This window comes from Lepidochelys kempii, chromosome 7 (assembly GCF_965140265.1).
Source record: "Lepidochelys kempii isolate rLepKem1 chromosome 7, rLepKem1.hap2, whole genome shotgun sequence".
Lineage (NCBI taxonomy): Eukaryota > Metazoa > Chordata > Testudines > Cheloniidae > Lepidochelys > Lepidochelys kempii.
In genome coordinates this window covers 123,860,028-123,879,569 of record NC_133262.1, presented here as the reverse complement: position 1 = coordinate 123,879,569, position 19,542 = coordinate 123,860,028, and the positions used below count along the sequence as shown (strand labels likewise).

Sequence of the window (19,542 nt, the reverse complement as noted above, 5' to 3'; positions counted from 1 at the left end):
ACGGGAGCCGTGGTGGGGTGGGCCTGGAAGGCTCTGGGCGCTCCGAGCTGTACCCAGCTAGGCCTGGGAGGACTCGGTTGCCCATTCTGGGTGGGACAGATTCGCTCTGCCCCTTCGGGGTGGGGGAGAAGCTGCCACAGCTCCCTGGGCTGCGAGTCACCCTGCTGAGCACCACCTTCACCCCTGCGACTGCCCCGCAGCCGGGGAAGCGCCAGCCGCTCTCCTTGCTGAGAGGCAGGATCCAGCGCAAGGGAGTGGCACGGCTACGGGGGATGTACAAGGAACCTGAGCGAGGTGTCCTGGGCCGGAGAAGCAGGGGGCTGCGGGTCGGGATTGAGGGGCACCGGCAGAGCTGCCCCATCAGCTCTTCACGCTCCCGGGTGTTCGTTCACACCCATCGGGAATCATAGAATATCAGGGTTGGAAGGGACCCCAGAAGGTCATCTAGTCCAACCCCCTGCTCAAAGCAGGACCAATTCCCAGTTAAATCATCCCAGCCAGGGCTTTGTCAAGCCTGACCTTAAAAACCTCTAAGGAAGGAGATTCTACCACCTCCCTAGGTAATGCATTCCAGTGTTTCACCACCCTCTTAGTGAAAAAGTTTTTCCTAATATCCAACCTAAACCTCCCCCACTGCAACTTGAGACCATTACTCCTCGTTCTGTCATCTGCTACCATTGAGAACAGTCTAGAGCCATCCTCTTTGGAACCCCCTTTCAGGTAGTTGAAAGCAGCTATCAAATCTCCCCTCATTCTTCTCTTCTGCAGGCTAAACAATCCCAGCTCCCTCAGCCTCTCCTCATAACTCATGTGTTCCAGTCCCCTAATCATTTTTGTTGCCCTTCGCTGGACTCTCTCCAATTTATCCACATCCTTCTTGAAGTGTGGGGCCCAAAACTGGACACAGTACTCCAGATGAGGCCTCACCAATGTCGAATAGAGGGGAACGATCACGTCCCTCGGTCTGCTCGCTATGCCCCTACTTATACATCCCAAAATGCCATTGGCCTTCTTGGCAACAAGGGCACACTGCTGACTCATATCCAGCTTCTCGTCCACTGTCACCCCTAGGTCCTTTTCCGCAGAACTGCTGCCGAGCCATTCGGTCCCTAGTCTGTAGCTGTGCATTGGGTTCTTCCGTCCTAAGTGCAGGACCCTGCACTTATCCTTATTGAACCTCATCAGATTCCTTTTGGCCCAATCCTCCAATTTGTCTAGGTACTTCTGTATCCTATCCCTCCCCTCCAGCGTATCTACCACTCCTCCCAGTTTAGTATCATCCGCAAGCCCAGCCTCTCCCAAGACTCCCCTCAAGGAGCTGAACTGAGTCTGAGATGAGGCCAGAAGCCCCCGCAGTGTCGGAGCTGGCCCGTTAGCCCTTCCCCTCCCCGCGTGGGGCTGCTCGGCTCTCGGCGAGGCTGCGAGTTGCGACACGTAGGCCGAGCGCATGCTGGCTGCTCGGCTCCGGCTCGGCTTGTGAGCGGGGGCAGGAGCAGGAAGCCAGGGCGGCGATCGATGGCTGGGAGTGGGTAAGCTGCACGGCTGCGCCCTCTTCCCATTGCTGGTGGGGGAGGCCCAGGGCCCCCTGGCCCAGCACAGGGACCTGCCAGAGCTTTGGATGGGCAGATCTGAGCCCCCTGGCTCCCGGCACCCAGAGAGGGAGTGGTTGGGGCACGCAGCTGGCCGAGGTACAGTCCAGAAAGCAGCTGGCTCCGCGGCACTCATGTGGGGGGTTCGGCTGCCCAGGAGGGAGCCCCCCAGTGGCAGGGTCCCCCAGGCCAGGAGGGCTGAGCCAAGCTGCCTCTCCTTGGGCTTTGCAAACCTCCCTGCCGTTCCTCCCACCCCGCTTCGGTCTTGTCTCCGTTGAATGTTTCCCGGGACGGTGGGAGCCCCTGGGGCTGGCTCGAGGGGGCCGTACGCCCAGCGTAGCGACTGCAGCAGCTTTGTCCGTCTTCGTTCCGCTCCTTTCTCCCCCAGCAGCAGGATCTGATCCAAGCTGCCCAGCCCAGCCGTCTGCCTGGGGCTGTGATCGGGTGAGGGGTGCTGACCCGGCAGGTCCTCCTGGTTCCCTGCGGGGGACTAGTCCCCAGTCATTGGGGTGACTCCGGGCACGAGGACAGCCGGCGCTGTGTGCCCAGCGCTTTGGGCCACTCCATGCGATGCTGGCGCCGGGGCCCGTTCCGAGTTTGCTGTAACCTCGCTAATGAGCCTGTCCCGCCCTGGGCCAATCTCACACCTCGCTCCTCGTCGACTCCCAGCTTCACCCCCGGGGCGGCTGTGCGGCGTGCAGGGAGGAGGATTTCAGCCCGTCCACCCCCTGGGACCAGAAGAGCCAGGCAACGTCGCCTGAGTTCACTTTCTGGGCCGGACCCCTCTGGGAGAAGACACCAACCTGCTAGAGAGGCGATGCTCACAGCCTTTCTGGGCCCCTGTCGTGCCACGGGGGCGGTCTGGGCAGAAACAGGCCTGGGCTCCCAACCCTGCTGAGGCATTGCTAAAGGGTCCGTCACCTTGCTCTCTGGGCTGCTGCCGCAGAAGCTGAGCTCAAAACTCGTCTGTGTCGTTGCTTCATAGAGGTCGAGAGGTCTGGATCCCCCTTTCCCAGACGCCCCCGGACAATGACCCTGCGGTTCCGGGTGTTCTGAACCCACCCCCGGTTCGGTGGCTGGTGCCGGTCTCTGGTGGAAAGGAGTGTTCTGGGCCGAGGTTGTGCGAGGGGCCGGGAGAGGTGAGATCCTCCGGGAAGCCCCTTCTGGAGTCAGGATCACGGTTGGGCAGCAGACGTGATGCTCACGTCGCTGTGGGTTTGGTGCCGAAAACCACCGGAGCACCAGTCCCGGCCTCTGCCAACCCCAGGGGGGCACTAACCCATGAGGACCCCATCCCACTACCGGTGGAGCTATCGGCAAACCGACCCCGTCCACCTGACACTGCCCACGCAGCCGCCCTGGGCCCTTAACAAGCCGTGGGCTGGTGCTGGGCACACAGCCAGGGCAGCTGGCAAAGCCCAGCCTCCGGAGTTGGCTGCACATGCGTATGGGAGGGAGCTGCTTTCGCTTTCCATCTGACTGGGGCTTGCTCTGGCTGGCCTTGGTTGGCACCGATGTCCCACAGCTGGTTAGATCCCCTGGGACGGGCGGCTTCCCCAGCTTGGAGTTCGTTGTGGGTTGGACAGGCCACTGCGGGTCAGGCTCCGTGGGGCGGCGTCCAGCCAGGGCTGCTCGTCTAGGGTCTGGCAGCTGCGCTTCCTCCCCTCTCCGTCTCGCTGTGGCTGTTCCGTGGCAGGGTGGAGAGGAAGGAAGCTGGGGTGGCTGTCGCAGAGTCGGTGCGCTCGGGCTTGGGCTGCGGAACGTAGGCCGGAGGATCTGAGGCCAAGGTAACGGGCCTTGCCCGGGTGGGGGTTTCATGCAGGCCCTTGGATCTGTGCGGCAGGCTCCGGCACCAGAGTTTGGGGGTGGAGGGTGGGGTAGGGGGGGTTGGATCTGGGGCTGTGCGCTTGGGTGGGAAAACAGCAAAGTGCTGTCTCTAGGTGTGGGGGAGAATGTGGCAATAAGCCACCCAGGGTGCTGTGCAGCCACTGCCCTCTGCTGGATGGAGCTGGAGCCACTGTGCTGTGTGTCATTGGCCATGTACTGCCAACAGCTGATGGGGATTCTCTTTGGGGTCGGGGCCTGTGCAGGAGGGGATCAGAGTTCTGATGGGGCTCTGCTCGGCAGCCTGGGGTACTGGGGTGGTCACATTGGCACTGATGGGGTGTTCAGGGGCTGATAGTGATCCTGGGTAACCGTGCAGGGGAAGGGGCAGTGAGGCTCTGGTGCAGCCGGTCTGGGGCGTGGGGCTTGGATTCGGATGCTTCGCTGAACACTTGGTTGTGAGGATAGGCACCGTGTGTGTGCGGAGGGCGGGGGGGGGGGCATTCTCGGGCACATCCCATCAGGCTGGAACCAGAGCCAGAGGAGCCTTAGGCAGGGTCCCATCTAGGCCTTCTGGAAAAGGGGCCTGAGCTGGGGAGTGGTGGGGCATTGACAGGGCACTGCTGCCAGGGAGCTCACAGCGGGTGGTTGGATCTGGCTTGGGCCCTGCTCTGGTGGGCAGGATTGAGGCCTTGCTCATGCCAGGCCTAGAGCCCCACCTGTGCTGGCTGAGGGAGCGTACAGGGTGCAGAGCGCCCGCCCCTCAGGATCCGTCTCCCACACAGACACTCCCCTTTCTCTGCAGCTGATCCCCGGATTGGTGCCAAGCCGTGAGCGTGTGTCCGTGCGGGGCTCGTGGGGCAGATCCCGGGCGCCATTGAGGTCGGGGAGAATCCAGTAAGTTCCTGAGTGGGGAAAACTCTGAGAACAGAGTGAGCGATGGAGAGGCAGGGACAGGTCACAGGTAACGGAGACTCAGCCCCTGGGAGGGGACTGACCCTGCTACTGGCAGGGCACTGCGGGGAGGAAGCTCGCAGCCGGCGTGGCAGCGGGGCCCTGCGGCGCAGAAGCTCACCCGTTCTTGAAAGCGTTAGGACAGGGCTGAGGCAGGCAGCGGGGGCCCCCAGGCCCTGCCTGGCCCCTTGGGCTTCCAGCCTTGGCTATGGTGCTGTCCCATTGACTCCCCGTATAGGGGCCATGGCAGCTCCTCCAGCCCGTGAGCATCGGCGTGAGAACAGCACCCTCTTGTGGCCGCTCTGCCAAGCCCGTGTGCGGACGAGGCTTGTGGAATTCCCTCATTGAAGCAGGGCTTGGAAACGCACCAGAGTCAAAGCCCCCGAGGCTACTGGCTCTTTGCAGCCAGTTCTAGAGGCCTGATCGCCTGCCAGCTCCCCGCCGATCAGCCCCCTCCAGCCTCCAGGCCAGCCAGGAGATAGAATCACATTCTGCGGGTTACCGGATAGGGGGACCGCCAGCGGTGACCTGTGCCAAGCGGGTCGGGCTCAGCCCGGTTCCGGGGGGATGGATGTCCACGTACAAACAGCCCCCACGCTGGGCACTAACCAGACCCCTTACTGGCGACCCAAGAGGGGCCCGAGGACTGAATGGGGCTGGGGCCCCAACCCCCCTCGCCCTAGAGGCGTCGCTGCAGGGCCGGCCGGGGTAGGTGGCCCACCCAGCACCCGCCCACGCGGGACACCCAGGGAGCAGTGGAAAGCCCCTGCTACGCGACTGAGAATCCACAGCGTGCCCAGACCTGGATCCAGGGTGGGCTGGGAGCCTGCCTGGGGTGGGAACAGACCCTGAACTTCCCCTTGTCTCTCCTCGGCCCCAGGCTGGGGAGATCTGCTCAGGGAACGGGTCAGTGACGGGCCCTGGGGCTGGATCCGAGCCAGGGAGCGCGTTGCACCCACAGGCCCAGCGACTAGCTGGCCCAGAGGCCTGCGCCTGACACCGCTGTCCTTTGTCTCCTCCCAGGGCCGGACCCGAGGGCAGGGGCCCAGCAGCTGTTCCTGCCGGGGAGCCATCATCTGTGCGGGGTCACCATGCAGCGCACCGGGTCCCCCATCACCACGGAGACCGACATCGACCTCACCGCCGCGCTGCTGCCTTCGGGGGGGACGCGGAGCCATCAGCACGCCATCAAGACGGCCGTCAGCGAGACGGGGGCGCTGCCCGCGCCGGGCTACGAGGGTCCCCCCCCTCCCACCGGCTGCCGCTGCTGTGGCCTCGCTATGCTGCAGACGGGAGCCCAGCCCGGCGCCGGCTGCCGGCTCTGGAACACCCCCTACCCCAAGCTGCCCCCGGGGACCTGCCCAGGAAAGGGCTTTGGCCAGTCCACCCTGCCGTTCAGCTTCGGGACCAACTCTGCGCCCCCTCACCGAGACCTGACCCTGCAGCACGGCAAGCTGCCCGCCGGGACGGCCAGGCTGGGCAGCGGGCCTGGGGGAGAGCCAGGGAGGTGCAGGGGCCTCAAAGTCCTGGATCTAGAGCTCTGGGAAGGCCCAGAGACCAAGCCAGGGCTGGAGGACGGGACGGCTCCCCCCTTGGCCTTGGAGAAGCCCCCCATCCCAGAAGACTGCTCCCCCTGGGCTGAAGCTCGGCTCTGCTCCGTGCAGCTGGGACGGGATGTGTCTCTGCCCGAGAGTCACCGTGTTCTCCAGGAAGAGCAGGGCTGTACAGGCGTCCCTCCCAGCGCAGCTCTCGGCCTCTCGGCGGGCAGGGCGGGCGCACGCCGGGCCGAGGGCACAGGCCGTGGGCTTGACCCCATGGCATCGGAACCGGCAGCCAAGCCGCGGTGGGACGGCAGCATCGCGCTGAGCGAGGGTGCGAGGGAGCCGGTGATCAGCCGGGAAGGGGCACGGGACATCCCCCATCCTGTGGGGAGCAGGCTGGCCCCGGGCGCCCCCCCTGAGCCAGACCCCCTCTCAGCACACCCACCGGGAGAGGAGCTGCTGCCGGAACGTCCTGGCGGGACAGAGGAGGGCGCGGTTACGAGACGGCCCCGGGGCACCGAGCTGGGGAGGCGGCCGGGCACCGGCAGTTCTGTTTGCTCGGTCAGCCCGGACCGTCAGAGCAGCAAGCCCGTCTCCCAGGAGCCGGCCAGCCAGGCCCAGAGAATCGGGGACCTGGGGCCCGCGGGTGCGAGTGCTCCCACTAAGATGTCCGTGGAGGACGCCTACGGGAGGCTCACCAAGGCGTGTGGCCTGTCCCTCCTGGAGAAGCTGAGACGGACGTTCCTGGACGTTGAGGGCGGCTGCTTCTCGCTCCTGGATTCCGGCCTGGTCTTGGGGCGAGTGGAGGAGCACCCGGCGCTGGGGCTGGCCGTGCTGCCCATGGTGAGTGCCGACAGCTCGCCGGCAGGTGCCCGTCTCGGGAGTCACTGCTGCCTGGCAGGGAGCTGAGCGAGCGAGGAACCTGTCTCAGGTTCAGCCCCTCTCCCACGTGCCCACAGCCGGCTGCTGCCCTGTGTCCCCGAACCTGCTAGTAACTGTGACCCCCAGCAGGGTTCTTTGCCAGGGCATCCCCTACTGCTATGGGGGGTGGGGGTCTTGGCTAGATGGGAGGGGTCCTGTTATGGAAAAAGTTGAGAACCCCAGGATTACAGGAGTGTCCCAAATGTGCCAGGTGCGGTACACAGCTAGGCAAGGACAGTCCTTGATTCAGTGAGATTATTGGTTTGAAGCCCCCACCCCCCATCCGGCTATCTCAGCCCTATACTCCCCCCGCTCCACAGCTCTGCGATACCCTTTGATCCCGACCCACAGCCTCCCTCTCCCCCTCCTCACCGGTGCCCCCATCCCAACCCACAGCCCCCGGCAATTCTAGTCCTGCACTTTTTTAAAGGCAGCCTGCTGCTCACGCCAAGCCTCCAACCGGTTTCCCTGATGGTCCCGAAGAGCAGCTAGCCAGCTCCCTCCACTCGATCACTGCCCTGTTCTCGCCATTCCCTCTGGAGCAGCTGGCGCTGGCCGCGGTCAGGGTACTGAGGACAGGACACTGGGCTAGATGGACCGTTGGTCTGACCCAGCCTGGCAGCTCCTATGTCCTTACCCCCGTTGTTTCCCCTTGAGCTTGAGCCAGCGTTTGCACATAGCACTCTGGGTGTGGACAGGCAGGGCGGTAACCCACCCTCTGAGACGCTCTCCAGCCCCAGAGCTCCTGGGCCCTCCGCAGTTCTTCACTCTGGTTAATGCCCCTTTCCACAGAGACTCACACCACAGCTGCTGATCAATGGAATACCTGTGTTAGCAGGATTAACCCACAGGTGAGCCGGACTCTGGCTGTGTATTTGCCAGTGCCCAGGTGAGCTCGGGCCTGGTCTGCCAGCATTACACCTATGACCCACAGTCAGGCCAAATCCCCATAATGCACCTGGTTAACTGTACAGCTGCTGTCAAAATTCCTTCCTGACCCTGCAGGTTTATGCCCTGAAGCCTGATCTCTCCGTGAGGTTCACGTACCTCTAGGCGGCTTGATGCAAGGCCCTCCCTGGTGGTTCCCGGCTACCTTGTGTTTCCTTTCACCCCCAAAGGCCATGTCAGGCGCTTGACTTGGTACCGCATGATATTTTGCAGAAAAAACTAGCACGGTATCAAATTAACATGGCCACAGGACATGGATTAATCACTGGCTGATGGGTCTCAAAATGTAAACGGGGAATCATCATTGAGCAGGGGTGTTTCTGGAGGAATCCCGCCACGGTCGGTTCTTGGCCCTACACCTCTTACCATTCTGATCAGTCACCTGGAAGGAAACCGAAAATCTTCCCTGGTAACGTTTGCAGACAACACACACGAACTGGGAGAGTGGGAAGTAATGGAGAGGACAGATCCCTGACACAGGGCGAGCTGGGTATAAGCAAACAATATGTATTTGAATGTGGCTAAATGTCGACATCTAGGAACGGAGAATGCAGCCAGCTGTAGGGGTTGGGGGTGGGGGTCGCTATCCTGGCAAATGCCATCCAGTCTATATGGTGGACTTGCTCTTTCAGAAAGCTTTTAACAAGGCTCTTAAGCAAAGTAAACTGTCGTGGGCTAAGATGGAAGACCCTCTCATCGCTCAGTGACTGGTTAAAAGATAGGAAACAAAGGGTAGGAATAAATGGTCAGTTTTCAAACTGGAGAGAGGTAAATAGTGGTGTCCCCCAGGGTCTGTCCTGCGCCCAGTCCTATTCAGCATATTCATAAATGATCTGGAAAAAGGGGTAAACAGCGAGGTGGCAAAATTTGCAGATGGTACAAAACTACTCAAGGTAGTTAAGTCCCAGGCAGACTGCGAAGAGCTACAAAAGGCTATCTCAAACCTGGGTGACTAGGCAACAAAATGGCAGATGAAATTCAATGTTGATAAATGCAAAGTGATGCACATCGGAAAACATCATCCCAATTATACATGTAAAATGATGGGGTCTAAATTAGGTGTTACCACTCAAGAAAGAGACCTTGGAGTCCTTGTGGATAGTTCTCTGAAAACATCCACTCAGTGTGCAGCGGCATCAAAAAAGCAACCAGAATGTTGGGAATCGTTAGGAAAGGGATAGATAATCAGACAGAGACTATCATATTGCCTCTGTATAAATCCCTGGTACGCCCACAGCTTGAATACTGCAGGCAAATGTGGTCACCCCATCTCAAAAAAATTATTTTGAAAAGGTTCAGAAAAGGGCAACAAAAATGGTGAGGGGTCTGGAATGGCTGCCGTATGAGGAGAGATTAATAAGACTGGGATTGTTCAATTTGGAAAAAAGACGACTAAGGGGGGATATGATAGAGGGCTATAAAATCATGACTGGTGTAGAGAAAGTAAATAAGGAAGTGTTATTTACTCCTTCTCATAACACAAGAACTAGGGGTCACCCAATGAAATTAACAGGCAGCAGGTTTAAAACAAATAAAAGGAAGTATTTCTTCATACAATGCACAGTCAATCTGTGGAACTCCTTGCCAGAGGATGTTGTGAAGGCCAAGACTATAACAGGGTTTAAAAAACAACTAGATAAGTTCATGGAGGATAGGTCCATCAATGGCTATTAGCCAGGATGGTCAGGGATGGTGTCCCTAGCCTCTGTTTGCCAGAAGCTGGGAATGGGCGACAGGGGATGGATCACTGGATGATTCCGTATTCTGTTCATTCCCTCTGGGGCACCTGCCACTGGCCACTGTCGGCAGACAGGATACTGGGCTAGATGGACCTTTGGTCTGACCCAGTCTGGCCGTTCTTATGTTAATTAAAATGCCTTCTCCTTTCCAGCGGGATGGGCGGAAGCTGGCCACGACCCTGCCCAACTCCAGCCTCTTCCTGTACTATGCTCTGGGCCGCCAGTTCTACGTCACGGAGAAGCTGGCAGATCGCTGGTTCCGAGCGCGGGACCGGGTCACCGGGGAAAGCATGCTGATGAAAAAGGTACGTGGCCAAGGAACTGCCCTGTCCGGAGCCCCAGAGAGCCCTGGAGAGGGGGCCTGGGCTGGGCCCGCTCTGGCCAGCCGGGGACAGTCCCACGTTGGCCTCTGCGGGGCTGCGTGGTGGGAGGAGAACTGGGAGAGCGGCCCACGGTGAGCGATGAGGACATTACATGGCTCTAATGCACTGTCATTCGACAACCTCCTGGCTCCTGCTTCCCGGGAAGGGGTCCCCCCTTCACTGGCTGTGAATCTGATGGTCCTGAAAATTAAAAATGAACCAAATGTTGCAGCAGCTGAAAATGGAGTGGAAGGTCCTGGAGCTGGGAACGTCCCCCAGCTCTGCCGGTGCCCCTCACTCCTGACCCACAGCCCCCTTCTAGCCCAGCTCTGGGCTCCCCCCAGCTCTGCCGGTGCCCCTCACTCCTGACCCTCAGCCCCCGGGGCTGTGAGAGGGAGCCAGGGGCAGGAATAGCAGTGGGGCCCATCCAGCCCAGCACTAACCATTAGGCCATTGGGTTGATCGTGGGTCAGGGCGACACAGAGTGTCTGAGCCTCTCCTCAGCACCTCCCAGGGCCTGAGGCACACGGACCCCCGCGCCGTCTCTGCTCCCCATCCCCAGGGAGCGCTGAGCTTTAATCACCGGCTCCTCCAACCATTTCATTGGTTAATCACACCTGCCTGGCTCCCGGCACAGCACAGGAGACCTGGGAGGACACCAGGAGCTGTGTGGGGGGGAGAGGGGGCGTCAGCGGGTTTTGCATGTTAATAGCAGAGCTTAATATTCATGAGTAAATATTTGCAGGAGCTAATGGGGTGGCGGCCGGGCGGGCGTAACGAGCGTGCTCCCCCCGCCGGTGCAGGCGGGGAAATGAATCTGAATTTATCATGATTAGGTCAATCCAGCAGGGAGCGTGGGGGCTGGCGGAGGGAGGGGGAAGATGGATCTGTGCAATAAAATTAAATAAGGAAGCCAAATGGAGCCACTTCTCTTATCTGCAGCGCGCAGCGGTTCCTCTCTCCTCCTCTCCCTCCTCCTGCTTTGCTGATTTCTCTCTTTCCTCAAATTTATGAAGCCAATTATGAAGATGAGGTTGGAAGTTCTCGGAACTTCACTAAATGCAAAGTGTGGTCCCTGCTGTTCCCATCAAATTAATTAACCGAGCTCTATTGATGGCCGTCGACAGCGGCCTCTGGAAACCGGCACCAGATTTAGCTCCGGGGAAGAGCCAGCTTCGGCTTTTCCGGGCTCGCAACGGCTCAGCCAGACCTGGCAGCTGACCCCAGGGCCTGGCCCAAACGAGGGGGTCGGAGTGGGGTGTCCTCGGTCCAGAGCCGAGGCGTGTTTGGGGAGGGAAAGGCCAGGAATGGGCATTTGCACCCCTGTTCTCAGGGCTGTAGGGAATGCAGACAGAGACGGGCTCCCTGCCCCGAGGAGCCTGCAAACCACACACCTCTGTGTATCCTGGAGGTCGGCAGTCAGGGGTTGTGATGGGGGGAGCCCAGGGCTGCGGGTTGGGAGTGAGGGGCCCCATCAGAGCTGTGGTGGGGGAAGGCCAGGGCTGGGCTGGCAGGGGCTGCGGGTCGGGAGTGAGGGGCCCCGGCAGAGCTGGGGGGGGGGGAGCCCGGGACTGAGGGGCCCCAGCTGATGCTGGTTGGGGCCCAGGACACAGCCTCAGCTTCTCCTCTGTTTGCCAGGTGCCCGTGGTCTCCGACTGGAGGAAGATGTTACACAATTTCCTGTTCCTGCCCCCTCACCCCAGGCTGCTGGTGCCCTACGCTGTCCTGTACGACCGCAACGGCTCCATCCTCTACCTCATGGAGGACAGGGACGTGCACGGTGAGCGCCCGGCTGGGCACGGAGGGGTTAGCTGGGGGCAGCCCGTGGGCGCCCGCGGGGCACCAGGCTGCAGCGGAGAGGTTCCCGCCGGCGTCCCGTTAATAGAGGGGCGGGAGGCAGGCGAGCGCCGAGATCCCCAGCCCCTGGCCCAGGTCAGGCTGGAATAGCCTTGGGGAGGCCCTGGCCCGTCTGCCCCCCAGCCCGGCCAGGGTCTGGCTCTGGAAAAGCCTGAAACGCCGGAGAGGCAAGCGAGGGCCTGAGTGCCTAGTGGCTCCCAGAGGCGGGATATGGGCTAGTGGGCCCCCCTGGGCTCCCAGGCGTGCGGGGCAGGATCCCAGCCGGGTGGCGCGTCTCTGGGCAGCCCCTTTCCTCCTGCAGGTTGCCTGGTGCCAGCGGCTCCCTAGAGGGCCCTGGGGCTGGGAGCTGGGGCTGGTTGGTCCTGCTGGGTCACCTGCGGCATTTCTGGTCCCCGAGTCTGACCCGTGGGTGCTGGCCGGGCACGTTCTCTGGTGGCCGCTGGCAGCTGCCTGGTCCCAGGAGAGGGAGGGTCGTTCTCTGGGACGGTCGCCCTGGGGCTGCAGGGTCCCGGTCGCTGATCTGTCTCCTCTGCCCTCCTCAGCTGTGGGGCGGCCGCCCGAGGGGCCCAGCCTGCAGGGAGCTCGAGCCCTGCAGCAGGTGCTGAGCTTCCTGAGCTTCTGCAAACGCCACCACTTCCACCCCGGGGACGTCGGCGCGGCCTCGATCTACACGGCCCAGGTGGGGCCCACTCTCTGCCGGGGCCGTCACACCCGCTGCTCTCTGTGCAGGGGGCTTGCCACAGCCCATCCCCCGGCTCCTTCCCCTGCAGCAGGGGGCGCTGTGCTGCGAGGGGGCTCTCTAGGGGGCGCTGTGCTGCAGGAGGGCTCCCCAGGGGGCGCCGTGCTGCTGGAGATGGGTGGATGGGCTGCCTTGGGGGCGCTGGTCTGCAGGGGGGGCTCTCTGGGGCACACTGTACTGTGGGGGGCAGGTGGGGGGGCTCTCTAGGGGGCACTGTGCTCTGGGGGCGGGGGGCTCCCTAGGGTGTGCTGTGCTGTGGAGGGCAGGCGGGGGGCTCCCTAGGGGGTGCTGTGCTGTGGGGGGCAGGTGGGGGGGCTCTCTAGGGGGCACTGTGCTCTGGGGGCGGGGGGCTCCCTAGGGGTCGCTGTGCTGCAGGGTGGTGGGTGGGGGCTCCCTGAGGGGTGCTGTGCTGCCAGGGGGCAGGAGGGGGGGCTCTCTAGGGGGCACTGTGCTCTGGGGGGTGGGGCTCTCTAGGGGCGCTGTGCTGCGGGGGGCAGGCGGGGGGCTCTCTAGGGGGCACTGTGCTGCAGAGGGCAGGTGAGGGGGACTCTCTAGGGGGCGCTGTGCTGCAGGAGGCAGGCAGGGGGCTCTCTAGGAGGCTCTGTGCTGCAGGGGGCAGGCGGGGGGCTCTCTAGGGGCGCTGTGCTGCGGGGGGCAGGCGGGGGGCTCTCTAGGGGGCACTGTGCTGCAGGGGGCAGGTGGGGGGGACTCTCTAGGGGGCACTGCGCTCTGGGGGGTGGGGCTCTCTAGGGGGCGCTGTGCTGTGGGGGGCAGGCGGGGGGCTCCCTGGGGGGTCCTGTGCTGCCGGGGGCAGGTGGGGGGGCTCTCTAGGGGGCGCTGTGCTGTGGAGGGCAGGCAGGGGGCTCTCTAGGGGGCATTGTGCTGCGGGAGGCAGGCAGGAGGCTCTCTAGGGGGCACTGTGCTGCCAGGGGGCAGGTGGGGGGGGCTCTCTAGGGGGCACTGTGCTCTGGGGGGTGGGGCTCTCTAGGGGGCTCTGTGCTGCAGGGGGCAGGCGGGGGGCTCTCTAGGGGTGCTGTGCTGGGGGGGCAGGCAGGGGACTCCCTGAGGGGTGCTGTGCCGCAGGGAATAGCGCGGGGGGCTCAGAGCTATGATCTGTTGCCCAGGGCCATGGTGGTGGAGCCGGGGTGACTGGGAGAGGGGGGCAGGTTCGCGTGGGGTTTCACCTCCTCCCCACACTCCTGTCTTGCCTCCAGGGCATCTGCTTTGACCCCAGCAGCCTGTCCAGCAGCGAGGACCCCTACGCCTTCCGGAAGAGCATGAAAACCTGCCTGCGCCCGCTGCTGGCCCAGCACCAGGTAAGCCGGGCACGGGGGGGGCGGCTGCCAGGGCTAGGACTGGGCGGCCGGGGGGCTGGTGGGATGGCTCAGGCTGGGGGACGGTCTCCCGAAGGGACTGGGGGGGGGCCTCGGGAAGGGCAGGGGACAGGAGCAGGCGGTGGGGGTGGCTGAGCTCAGTGAACACCCGCCCCCCCCCCGCCCTGACAGGGCAGAGCAGGGCCCTCCCGTGCTGGTAACTCACCCCCCGTCTGGGTCTCCGCAGGGGCTCGCGGGCCTGGACTCCCTGGTGGACAGCATGTGCCAGCACCTGGAGGAGGAGGAGAGTCCGGAGCCCAGCGACACGCCGAGCAGCAACGCCCCTGGGGCCAGCCCCAAGTGAGCGAGCCCAGGCCCCGCAGCTGCCCCCCTCCGGAGATGAGCACGTCCCTGGGATGCCTGGAGGCAGAGCGCTGGGATCCAGCTGTGGACGCTGCTGGCAGGGGCATCCCAGGGTGGGTGGGTGCACCGGGGGGGCGGGCGCTGGGTGTGGGGGTTGGCACCGGTAGCCCTGCTCTGGGCTGGGCCATCGATGAATTCAGCGAGGTGAGAGGAATGACACGGATTGCAGTGGGGCGCCGAGGGGATCTGTGCTGGCCCCTTGGCTGCAGGAGCCCCACAAACCCTGCAGATGGGCCCCAACTCCCCCGGCTCATCGGCAAACCCCCCAGCCCTGGCCAAGGACCCGCGGAACGCTCCAGCATCCCTGTTCCCAAAGAAGGCAGGCCTGGGACCCGAGAGCGCCTGGCTCCACCTGTGGCCTTCACCTTTCTCGTCACCTCGGTTGTGCCTCAGTTTCCCCATCCCCGCCCTGTGGAGAATGCTGCTTTCCTACCTGCGAGGAGCCGAAGGGTTGTGAGGGGGGGCTGAGGTCCCCCCTGCCAAGTGCCTTCAGGATGCAGAGCCCCTTGGGTGGCCCCAGTAATTAGCACAAGGTAACGAGGCTCAGTGTAAGATCAGGGGAAACGGACAGGCTCGCAGGCTGGCCGGCCGGGGACTTAGGGCAATGGGCAGGTGCTTCAAGGACCCACTTTTATAATCATGCATCCCAACCTCTGTAATAAGTGTATCCTTCTGCAACAAAAAATAGTCCTTGGACATACATATATTTTCGCTGAACCCTCTGATAGCTTCCCTTTTTGAGGAGTGGCCCGTCCCGTGAACGGGGACTTCACCGTTCTTCCCGTGGGCGCGTTGCACGGCGGTGCCCTCTGCGCTGGGGTTGGTGCCGCGGCGGCCGTTCTCCGAGACGTGCGTTTTGCCGGCACTTGTTATTTAAAGGGAGGGGCTGAGGTCGGGGCTGCGTCTACACTGGCAGCGTCCACTGGTGCCCCGGCAGCCTGGGCACGTCGCACGGCGCTGGGATGGGCTCGCCCCTCGCTGTGGTAAATAGACCAGGGCGGGAGGCGCGAGCTATGCCCATGGAGGAATTCTTCTATCAACCCCGGGGTGTCTCCGCCGGGGCTTAGCTCGGTTAACTGCAGCGCTCGGAGAGGGATGATTTTCACAGCCCTGAGCGATGGCGTTGGGCCAGCCTGACTCAGTGTCTGGACCAGCCCTCGGGGAGGGGAGAGCAGGCTTGGTAGAATCGACCAGGACAAGACACGGGCTGCGGGTTCCTAGCGGGGTTAGCGGGCGGGGCATGGGCGAGGTTTTCTCCGCCCAGAGCTTGTGGGTGAAATTCACCCCAGTGCCAGGGCCTGGCACAAGCCTGGTATGCCAGCGAAGACCCACGTCAGCCTCTCGCTTTCAGTGGTGCTACGTGGGAGGTGGGAGGGCAGCAGAATCTGGTCCGGTGATGTGGGTCCTGAACCAGCTGCAGGAAACGTCAGTTCCGTTCCTGGCACTGCTGCTGCTTTGGGGAAGTCATGACGCTGCTCTGTGCCTCAGTTTCCCTTCCCGCCCCTTGTCTTGTCTGTTTAGACGGGGAGGGCCAGGGCCTGTATCTCTCTAGGGGGCTGGGCAGCGCCTGTCACAATTGGACCTTGAGCCCTCTGGGAGCCTCTCACAAATACAAAAACGAGCTCTCCCTAGCTAAGGGCGAGCAGTGGGGAACTGGGGAAGGGGCCCGGGCTTGGAACCTGATCTAGAGCGAGCGGGGGCCTGACCAGCCCGCTGGGCTGTTTCCGGGCAGCATGTGGGGTTGGTTTCCAGCCCGCTGGCCGGGGCTGGGATTAGCTGTCGCTCACGTCGCCCCAGCGAGCTGACGCCGGTGTAGACACCCTTCATGGGAGGAAATCCCAGCTCCCGAAGGGCTCTCTGATCTCACAGACAAAGGCAGAGCTTCAAGAACCAGGGGCTGGGAGCCGAAGTCAGACCCTTCAAATGGGAAAGAAGGCCCACGTTTCTAACAGGGGCCGCTCCGCCGCTGAACAAACCGCCATGGGAAGTGCTGGGTTCAGAGCCTGCCAGAAGTGTAAAGGGCTCAAAGAAGAATTAGCCAAGGTCCTGGAGGACGGGTCCATCGACGGCTATTAGCCAGGATGGGCAGGGACGCAGCCCCGTGCTCCGGCTGTCCCTGGCCTCTGGCCTCTGGAAGGGGACGATGTGGGGGGAGCGGATCTCATCCTAATTTCCCTGTTCTGCTCACTGTGAAGCTGCATCCCCTGTCAGAGGCAGGTTACTGGACGAGATGGTCTGACCCAGTCCGGCAGCCCTTGGGGTTTTAGTACCTGGCCGTTAGCCCCACCCCTCTACCCGCTGACCCCTTCCACAGCGGCACGCTGACCGGATGAGAGCTCGTGGGCTCAGCCAGCTCCCCCGGCGGCCTGCATGAGCCCTTGGCTTCCCTCTGTGCTCGGTCGCTCACCTAGGGTGACCAGACAGCAAATGTGAAAAATCGGGACGGGGTGGGGGGTAATAGGAGCCTATATAAGAAAAAGACCCAAAAATCAGGACTGTCCCTATAAAATCGGGACATCTGGTCCGCGTACACTCACCCCTCAGGGACACACAGAGCACAGGCCCTGGGTAGAGGGGAACTGCTGGTCTCGGGATGCCTGTTTCTACGTACCTGATCCAAAGCCCAGTGAAGTGGTACGGCAGGCAGGGCATAGGGCACTGGCTGGGGCTTTCAAAGCTGCCCGTCTTCCCATGGGTTTTGGCACCTAATTCTCCAGGTCCAGTTAGCCGCCGGGGGAGGTTCCCAGACCCATTCATCAGCTGTCTGTCTCTCGCGGCATTTCCCAATTTTGCTTTTCTTTCCCGGCTCGAACTCGGCCCCGGTGATCAATGGTTTCTCATTTCGCTGGCAAGCGGCACAAACAGAAGCATTTACAAACCCGCTGTCTTTCCAACAGGGCCATAACTCAGGCCTCAGCCAGCCCGGGAAATGGAGACCGGCCGCTGCAGCAGCAGCATTTCCGGCTCCTGGTAAATGTGTTACTTGGGGATAATTTCCCTGCCCACGCCAAGTTTTGAAAAGAAATAGACCGGCGTCTATAAATTGCTCATGTGTGCATGGCTGAGTGTCTGGAGTCTGTATCTGTACCCGCATGTCGCCACCCCCCTAAAATCCAGGCCCAGATGGCTGGTCCCAGCTGCTAGAGGAAGGTGTAGGAACACCACAGCAACGGCTGTGCACGATTCTGCCCCCTCTGGGTCTCGTCCTGGTCTCTAATCGTAACCCCGGAAGCAGGAGGTTAACCTGTTTCTTTCCATCGCCTGTATTTCTATGGCTGGGACTGGCCGGTTATTGCAACATATTTAGAGCAACTGCTGCAAATCCCACAGCCCTGTCTGGCTTCCTACCAGTGACGGCCATATGATCCCACGCAGTGTGTGTATTAAAACCAAAGGAGAGGAGAGTCCGGGCCCCCGTCTGCCCCGATGGCCCTGTTCCTAAAAGGTTAATGGGTCCCATGGGGGCGGTCGCTGAGCCACGAAGAGGTCAGGCTGGCCGGAGCTGTTGTTTTCGGCACTGGGCTGGCGGTCAGCTGTGGCCATGGGGTGGCCGAGTTCACGCTGTGCACTGGGTCTCCAGCGCATGTGCCCCCAACCCGCTCCCGCACCTGGCCCTCTGAGGCGTGACACCCGCCTGCCTCGCTGAGCCCCGCTGCCCAAGCTGCAGTGGGACTGTCTAGTGTGCAAAGCAGGGAGCGCTGGGGAGGCCAGGCAGCCACGCCCGGCGGGTGAGGTGCTGGTGTAGCGCCTTTGTCATGAGATCTGGGCTGGAAACAAGGCATCGTTTCTGAGCAGTGAGTGTGAGGGTGATCAACCACGGCACAATCTACCCAGGGGCATGGTGGGTTCGCCATCACGGGCAAGTTTTCAATCCCGATTGGCTGTTTTCTAAGATCTGCTCCAGGGATTTTGGGGGCAGTCCCATGGCCGGTGGCCCATCTGGTGTTGGACCCTATGCTTCTAGCACCATCCTTGCAAGCTCCGGGGTTGCTCCCTACAAAGGACGCAGCCTGGGGCTTCATCCACCCACTCGTCATGATGCAGGCAATGGTGGTTCCCTTGGGAGCTGAGGCCACAGCCTATCAGGCCTCACCAGGTGTTTCCCAAGAGCAGATCGCCCTGTTCTTCATCCCACCCCCGTGACCCCTCTGGAGCACCTTAAAGGCTCCACCTCCCGCCTTGGTGTAGGCACCAGCCAGGCTAGAAAACAAGCTTACAGCCAGTCCCCCGCTTTGGCTGAGATCTGGTTCAAGGCTGGTCCTTGGTGGAGCCCTGGGTGGGCGCCAGGCAGCTGCCTGTATGTGGGTCTTTGCAGGGCCGGGGCTGTAAATTTCACTCGGTCCCCTCTTTGCCCCTTCCTTGTGCTCAGTTGCTTTTTTCTGGCTCCTGCCCGGAGGTGCTTGGAGCTGTACGACCTGCTCCCAGCGTGGGCACAGCAGTGCTGCCTTTTCATATGCTGCCCAGAATTACTGACTTTTTTCTTTTACTGCCTTATTAACATGTGGCTTTAACACCACCGCTGGGCACGGTGCTTTCCAGCCCCCACACGCAGGCCCCGCCCCGAGGCATTTACCAGCTCAGCTTAGCCAAGAGGGGGCACGAGAGAGGAGGCTTATAAAATACTCACAGGAGGGAAAGAGGCAACTCCCCGTCACCAGCCTCATCATATGCATCCAAGGGGGAGCAGCCCAGGAAATGGAAAGACAACATGGGAAAGGAAATGCTTTTTTAGCTCTACAATGGGTCATTAACCTGTGGAACTCATTGCCACCAGCTCTCAGCAAGAACCGAGTGGGATTCAGACCCGAACTGGGCACTTGGCTGGGTAATAAGAGATGACGTGAAAGAGGATCAGAACTTAGCTGAGTGGTGATAAACCCTCCCCACTTGGCCAAGTGCATAGTGCTTGGGGTCAGGCTGTCACGTTTATATGGGATGGTTATTTCAGGTCTGTCCATTATGGAGGTTCTTGCACCGTCGTCTGAAGCATCCGGTGCCAGCCGCCGTTGGAGACAGGATACCTGGCATGGGGGGTGGCAGGTCTGATGCCTTCCGGTGAGTCCTATGTTCCTAAAACAAAACGTGTGTTATTCCACTGCAGAATTCAGCCCATCGGCTTTCTGCAGGTCCACAGGGCCAGGGCGAGCCAGATACCGGAACATGTCCATGGTTCTGATGCTCAGTTTCCTGCCTTTTAATTTCAAATACCCCTTTGATCTGCTCTTCTGGGGTAGGGGAAAAAGGGGACGGCTCAGTTTTCCTTCTATTGTCCTCATTGAGTTTGATGGATAAAAGATGTTTTTAAAAGCCCCTGTCCCACCTGATGCTCTGG

General features: G+C 61.7%; 1 protein-coding gene across 3 annotated transcripts; it reads left to right on the top strand.

Annotated features, from left to right (window-relative positions):
* The first annotated feature begins 3,044 nt into the window (after window positions 1-3,044).
* LOC140915092 (uncharacterized) lies at window positions 3,045-15,558 on the top strand. Of its 3 annotated transcripts, XM_073354560.1 has the most exons (8): window positions 3,045-3,376; window positions 4,219-4,310; window positions 5,391-6,751; window positions 9,669-9,821; window positions 11,517-11,658; window positions 12,278-12,414; window positions 13,689-13,790; window positions 14,035-15,558. In XM_073354560.1, exons 3-8 carry the CDS (start codon window positions 5,459-5,461, stop codon window positions 14,149-14,151), a joined length of 1,944 nt encoding a protein of 647 aa, XP_073210661.1. In that variant the 5' UTR covers window positions 3,045-3,376; window positions 4,219-4,310; window positions 5,391-5,458; the 3' UTR covers window positions 14,152-15,558. The 3 variants fall into 3 exon arrangements, with proteins under 3 accessions (XP_073210661.1, XP_073210663.1, XP_073210664.1); XM_073354562.1 differs by lacking the exon at window positions 4,219-4,310; XM_073354563.1 differs by lacking the exons at window positions 12,278-12,414; window positions 14,035-15,558 and having other exon boundaries at window positions 13,689-13,784.
* Window positions 15,559-19,542: the final 3,984 nt, after the last annotated feature.

Bases quoted from the DNA above. Each gene is read 5' to 3' on its own strand.
- LOC140915092 (XM_073354562.1), top strand. From the start codon at position 5,459: ATGCAGCGCACCGGGTCCCCCATCACCACGGAGACCGACATCGACCTC. The intron at 6,752-9,668 runs GTGAGTGCCGAC...TCTCCTTTCCAG, and splicing joins GGCTGGCCGTGCTGCCCATG to CGGGATGGGCGGAAGCTGGC. The intron at 11,659-12,277 runs GTGAGCGCCCGG...TGCCCTCCTCAG, and splicing joins GGAGGACAGGGACGTGCACG to CTGTGGGGCGGCCGCCCGAG.